This window comes from Aulonocara sp. 'chitande type north' Nkhata Bay, linkage group LG4 (genome assembly GCF_057382095.1).
Source record: "Aulonocara sp. 'chitande type north' Nkhata Bay isolate Kocher_YH1m ecotype deep benthic linkage group LG4, A_spYH_male_GT1.1, whole genome shotgun sequence".
Taxonomy (NCBI): Eukaryota; Metazoa; Chordata; class Actinopteri; order Cichliformes; family Cichlidae; genus Aulonocara; species Aulonocara sp. 'chitande type north' Nkhata Bay.
This window is the reverse complement of record NC_141347.1, coordinates 31476985-31484128: the sequence shown is the minus strand read 5'-3', so window position 1 is coordinate 31484128 and position 7144 is coordinate 31476985. Positions and strand designations below refer to the sequence as shown.

General features: G+C 40.0%; 1 protein-coding gene across 1 annotated transcript; it reads right to left on the bottom strand.

Annotated features, from left to right (window-relative positions):
* Positions 1-3036: 3036 nt before the first annotated feature.
* LOC147333012 (zinc finger MYM-type protein 1-like) lies at positions 3037-6139 on the bottom strand. The gene is made up of 2 exons (XM_086290820.1): positions 5784-6139; positions 3037-5003 (listed from the first exon to the last, which is right to left on the bottom strand). Exons 1-2 carry the CDS (start codon positions 5866-5868, stop codon positions 3037-3039), a joined length of 2052 nt encoding a protein of 683 aa, XP_086146946.1. The 5' UTR covers positions 5869-6139.
* Between the last annotated feature and the right edge of the window lie 1005 nt (positions 6140-7144).

The following is a 7144-nucleotide window of genomic DNA, read 5'->3' as shown; positions in this document are numbered from 1 at the left end:
GTATCGTTGCACCCCTATTAACTAGTTATATAGTTTTGACTTTTAAGCCCTCGGCTCATCATAACTGGAAAGTTTTATTTTAGGATCCAGATGATTTGGCAACATATGCTATTCACCTTTCTTCTCCTTTGTTTTTCTGGCTCCGACATGGTTGTTTACCTGCCTATGTGTGCATGGTTCCCGAGGAAAAGCAGCTACAGATTGCTTTGACAATACGTATCAACTTTTCAATTCAATATTTTCCTAAAATACAATTCCTGTCCTTCCTTTTTTAGTATTGTCAGTGTATAAAATCCCAGTTAATCTACCCCTGTGTCTTCAAACAACAAATTTTAGGCAATTTGTAATGGAGTTGGTGGCATCACATCACACTAGGCTTTTTTAACCGTAAACAACAGCCCTTCTGGTTGGAGGCTGATTCCTGTAATCCGTCCTTTAAAACAGATTTCACTTGGCAGGAGTAAACGGCCTCCATATTAACCACTGAGCCTTTGAAACGCAGCATCTTTTGTTTGTCCGTAATGAATGTGGATCTGAGTGCAGCGGCAGCACACCTTCAACTAACGTAGCTCCATTTTCTCAGCAGAGCAACTTTGCTAATTAGAATGATTGTTAACTGGTTTAATTGGGTCTGCCAGCAGCAGTCTCAGGAGTCACAGGATGCTCACAGAGGTAATTGCATAGGAGACAGAGTGAGAGTGGTTGATGCACTCTTGCAAAACTTCCCAAAAAGCCGCTCTTCACAGGCACAATAATGGGTTTCCTATCTTTTTTCAATTACAGAAACTGAATGGGGACTGCAATGAAGAATTAGTGTGAAGACCACTTTTCACTGCAGAGAAGTAATAATAAGGGAATAAGAGTCTGAGACTCCACAGAAAGACGCTGCGATTTTGAAGCCCTGCACCATAAGTGAGACATGTTTTCATGTCTAAAATCTAACTTTAATTATCATTTTGTATTTTGTGTTTATTTGCATATACTGGGAGTCTTCTACTCTTGGACTCAAGCTGGGTGATGCAGTCACTTTTTGTACCTATGCACAAAAATGGTTGGAACACATTCACTGGTCATTTCATTAGGCACACCTCTTCAGCTGCTCGTTAATGGAAATATGTATTCAGCTAATCAGATAGCACAGTGGTTCTCAAACTTTTCACATTGAGTACCACCTCATAAAATATATGGCTGTTGAAGTACACCTTTATGACTGAAGGCCTGTTTAACACCACATACAGTTTACATGAGACAATTTCTTGTATGAATGTTATTTGTCATAAACAAGATGTGACAAGTGATAATAATAACAACTACACTGCATTAAAACATTCACAGCAGATGGGATATCCAGTCTTAAGTGATGCCGTATGAACCCTGCTTCTCTGCTACTACTCTGTGTTTATTAAGGCTGTTTCGTTTTTAACATGTTTTAGTGCTTTGTATCTTGTTCCATTTAGTCTGAATAAGCCCGATAAAAAAATTCAGTGATCACTGTCGGCCTCTCTCTTGGTTTTTATTACCACTATTAGTTTTAAAGCTCAGTTTTTAAAACCTTACGATGTAACTACAGCCCAGCCCGTGCAGCAGTATATTAGTGACTCAGCTGTTCTCCTGACTGAAGTTTGGTCCATTTACAGCATCCTGCCATGCAATTGCATTTGTCCCTGACCATCGGGAACCCTCACATTAGCTTTTATCAGGTGGAAAAAAGTTAGCGTTCATCTTCAGATTCACTGTGTTTATGTTATGCTAACCATAGCTGTGTAGCTAGCAGTGTTGGGCAAGTTACTTTGAAAAAGTAATTAATTATAGTTACTAGTTACTTCTTTAAAAAAAACTGAGTTAGTAACTGAGTTACAATATTCTAAAAGTAATTAATTACTTGAAAAGTAACTATTGCGTTACTTTAAAAAAAATGTTTAACCCTCTGGGGTCCAGGGTATAATTGGCCATTTTTAACTACTTTTGATTTTCCCTCCACATTTTACCTTTAAAAACGATTTACTTTGCCTTGTTTGGTATCATCCTTTTCAGCACAACCTCACGTGTCTGAATTTACAGTTATGTTTTCATTTTTTACGTACTGTATTAACACAAGTGATCTAAAATCAGACAAAAAACATAAAATCAGAGTAGAAAAAGTTATATTCTTTACTGTAACAACCACAAACATGATTAATGAATCATATTTCATAACTTTAAATGCAAATATAAATTGTCAATTTTAAAATCCTATGCACAAGTTTTGCAAACAACAAGTTATTTGCATCCATTTACCTTTTACCTTTTTTTAAAATAACCATTTCAAACTATTTACAGAACAATCAGCTGTTCTGCATTCAATAAGATGCCACACAAATTATTTGTGCCACTCCAAAAAAAATAATTTCTGTCCACTATAAAGGAGAACATCACAGCCTGATACCTGCAGGTCTGACAGCAGCAGGTGTATAACTCCTGTTTCTTCCTGGAGACAGCAGTCGCCTCATTGTTCTGACACACAACCACATCCACAACACTACACACTAACTACACAAGAAAACACATTAACTACACACTCCAAAGATGCTAAACGTCACAAATCTCTCACATCTCAAAACTCGCTCTCTCTCTTTTTCTGCTGTCTCTCGTTCTCTCGCCGTCACTCCTAAAACTTCCCCTGTGCTTGCTGCACTGTCAGACAGTAAACGTGATGAAACTATTGAGGAAAAAACGCCGCATATATATTGTTTATCATGACTCTGGTTTTACGTGGCCTATCAACACAATTTAAAAACTGGTATATCTTGTTGCTTTGTCTTTAAGTGGCCATGTGATTGGCTTACCACGCCTACTTTATTCTTCCTCAGTCAAACAGCAGCACTCGATTGTTTTGCCCCCTTAGCTCCAGGTGTTGTGCTAGACAGTGATCGTGATTACCGTCCGCGGGAGCGCTCGCAGCTACTTAAAGCTGTAGCGTCCAGATTACTTACAGCTACTTCCGTGCAACTGATATAAGATGCGGTGAGCTGAACACAGCTTTAACCAGGGCCGTTGCTAGCCATTTGGGTGCCCTAAGCACAAATGCTCCTGTAGGGAGATTAAAGCAGAGTCCACAACACAATTGAAAAATGTGACCTCAAGCTTTTTAAGGGCATCATGGAGGGGCTCATCAACAGCTTCATATGCAAACTGCCTTTTTGTGCTCCTGAGCCTTTTCTCCTTCAACTGTGGTTCTATGTTCAGGGCCTCACAGAGTTCTTTGGCAGCTGACACAGCCTCATCAAACCCAGACTGTCTGTATTTAGAGAGGTTACTTTTGGCAGTGTCAATGAGCCTGACAGCAACATCGAGCTGCATGGAGCTGGACTGTAGTAACTTGTTCACCTGGTTTGTGATTGTAAGAAGTTCACACCACACGATGGAGCAAATCAAAAATCGAAATGAGGCTACTTCCTCAGCAAGCACTTGAGCCTCCACCTTTGCGACTGCATCACTTACAGCTTCTCTGGCCTCCAGGAGAGCATCCCTCACTTCTTTTGTCTGACTCCGGACAGCAGTTACACTTTGAAGCCTGCTTTCCCATCTAACGTCACTCCAAGATTTAAGTGTCAATTTCACATGTTTTGTTAAAATGGCCCATCGCTGGGTGGCACTGGAAAAGAAATTGAACAACTTCTGCAAATACCCAAAGTAGCCAGTTGCATCTGGAGAGGACTTGGCAGCATCAGCTATGACCAGATTCATCGTGTGAGCTCCACAAGGCACAAACAATGCTCTCGGGTTTAATTGTAGCAGTCTGGCCTGAACACCTTGCTTCTTCCCCTTCATGTTGGCCCCATTGTCATAGGCCTGTCCTCGACAGTTTTCAAATGGAATGCCAAGCTCCTTCAACTTGTCAAGGACAACATTGGACAGGTTAAGGCCAGTTGTTTGCTCCACATTTATATAGCCAAGAAAGTATTCTTTAATATCTGGTTGTGCTTGGAAACAAACAATGCGTACTATGACTGACATTTGTTCAGTGTGACTCACATCTGGAGTACAGTCAAGAATGATGGAGAAGTATTTTGCCAACTGGATTTGCTTCACAATGGCGCGGAATGTTTCTGAAGAGATAATCTGAATTAGTTCGTTCTGTGTCTCAGGGCTGAGGTAATGTGTGTGGGAACCTTCATCTTTTATGTTGGCCAAGTGATTTGCCATTACAAGGTCATATGTTGCCATAAGCTCTACTTCCTTCAAGAAGTTGCCATTGTCCGGCTCATAAAGACAGTCAGAAGAGCCCCTAAAAGACAAATTTCTGGAAGCCAGTGAGAGAGTTATTGAGAGTAATCGTTTGAGAATCTCTCGCCACTTTTTCCTTTCTGCCTCTAGTAAGGTCAACTCCTGTTGATCTATTGCCATGCTTTTCTTTAGCCGTGTGTCCAGTTCTCTCCACTTAAGCATGCACTGTATGTGGTCTTGGCTACACTCATGACCCCTCAAACGGATGTTGATGTTCGACCAGTCACTGAAGCCCTCTGTACTCAGCTTTATATCCTTCACACTGAAAAGCTTACATGCAAAGCAGAACACAGCATTGTTCTGCGGTGAGTACACTAACCAGCTCCGGTGAACCTTTTCTCCATTGGGAAGAATTTTGAACTTAAGGCTAGTGTGAAATGCTCTTCCATCAGGCCCCTTTGGAAAATTAAAATCAGAGCTGACATTAAAAGGACCTCTCCGCACAATTTCAACACGATCAGCATCTACAATGTGAGCTGGCCAAAGAGCAGGATCGGTTGAAGGGGGCACACATGTCTCCACAGTGTCACTTTCTGATAGTCTCTCAGTGACAGGACTCTCAGTGGTACTTGTGTATGGAACTGTACCTGAACTGGTGGTTGATGGTTCTTGTTCTTCTTGGCTAGGGATTGTTGCAGGGTCTACAATGGCTGGTGGTTGATGTCCAGGGATGGCACTACTACTGGATGGTTCATCCTGTCCTTGAGATCCTCCTTGAACATATTTAAGCATTGACCCTGCATACAAGAGAAAATATTCAGGGATTTTACAGAAATACAATTTTGAATCTACAGTAGGCCTACGAAAGATTGCATTATAAGACTAATAAATTAAGTAAGTCACTGGTACATTTAAAAATTACTAACTATATTTTACATGTATAGATTTTCATAATGGCAAATGGCAATATAAACATGCTGTACATAATTTGATATAAATGCGCAAGTAGGAAATCTATATTACTGGAAGATATAGGTTTCATATTACAGTTTCACCAACAGATGTCGCCCTTGATCTATGAACCTAAAGAAAGACGAGAACTATTTATGTGTTCAGACGTCAATGGCATAAATAAGATATGCGTCTTTATAGATATCCTGAAATGCAGCAACATACAAAGTAATCTTGTCTAATCTGATAATAATACTTGACTGCATCACTGACCTATCCCAAAGTTAAGGTTAATCAGTAGCATGCATGACGTTAGCCAGCTAGCAACCTGAGGAGGGAAATGCTAGTCTCACGAATCACGATAACGTTAGCAATCGTGAGTCACGATTGCTAACGTTATCTGAAAACCGTCAATTGAGTGACCATGATGAGTTGCTTTTAGTAGTCCATTCTATATTCATATCCACAACGTAAACAAACTACCCAACATCAATCATTTGCAACATTTGTTAACACAGTATGAACACTGCTAACAGGAGCTATCACAGAGTTGACGGACATGAGCGTGCAAGCAAGGGCTACAATAATGAACTTTTTTTATTATTATTATTTAAACATTGCCTTACCGGCAAGCGACGCCTGAGTTTCATCACGCTTCCTCTTCTTCTTTCTTTTCTCCGCTCCCGACTCCTGTTGCCGTTTCGAGGCCATGTTCAAACAGGTGTTTACCAATTATAGAACAGACCACTGGGAGTGGGGGGGCACCAGGAGGAGACTGGAGACAGGGCACAAAGCAGATTCACCCCTTTTCTCGGGAAAATTGTTTTATGTTGCTTTTGTATTGTTTAACCATATTAATGCATATGATATTTATAGTATTAATATGGTTTACTTTTTTTTTTTACGACCCTGATTTTTTTGGTGCCCTACCGGCCATTTGGTGCCCTACGCAGTGTGCGTTATGTGCGTTTGCGGAGCTACGGCACTGGCTTTAACCATCTGTTTGTTGAAAAATAGTAACAGACCACATTTTCTTATTAGTAACTGTAACGGCGTTGTAACTATAGGAATAGTAATTAGTTAGATTACTCATTACTGAAAAAAGTAACGCCGTTATTCCCACCACTGGTAGCTAGCCACCACATTGCACATCATTATATACCAGCTAGCCCAACTTCAGTAACCCTACAAACATCACTGCTGTTTAGTTTTCTGTCTTCATTTATGTCAGAAGTGATAGCAGAGCTGTATGTTTTAATTTTTCAGAAATCCCTTAATCAGAACATGGTATATTATTTAATCTTAAAATAATGGGGGCAGATTTCCCGCATACAACTAGAGGGAGCCCAAGTACCACCAGTGGTAAGCGTACCACACTTTAAGAACCATTGAGATAGCAGAAATGAAATGCATTTAGGTATGTACACAAGAAAAGGAAACTGCTGATCTCCTGGGATTTTCCCACACAGGCTCATCAAAAACTGTAACTCTCATTTAGATACTAAAAGTGATTTTGTGATAGCCTTTATTAGAGAAAATGATTAGTGCAGCTTGAAGTTAACGTTGTATTTTTTTGTGATATCTTTATTGTTATTGTTGATAGGCGGTGCCGTTCTCCACTGGCCCACAAGGACAGTTCTTAAATTATAATAAATGACTGGTCATTCAAATGAAGTGTGCAACTGCTGACGGAAATGAGGATACTGTGTTTAAAATTCCAGTTTTCGTCACATAAAAAGAAACTGTCATCATTGTAATAAATATTTGATTTTCTAATCAACATTATGCTCAACTGCTTCATTAGATTGATGATCACGCACATCTCTAGTTCCTGAGTTCCACTGCCACATCATAGGAATGGAAATGATGGTGCTCAGGTTCTGGTGAACTGCATTTAAATTCCTTTCCAGGACCTTAGCTTGTTTTCAACTTATTTATCACCGTGACAGTAATCTCTCCACTTATCAGAACACCGGAGAAAGAGTGG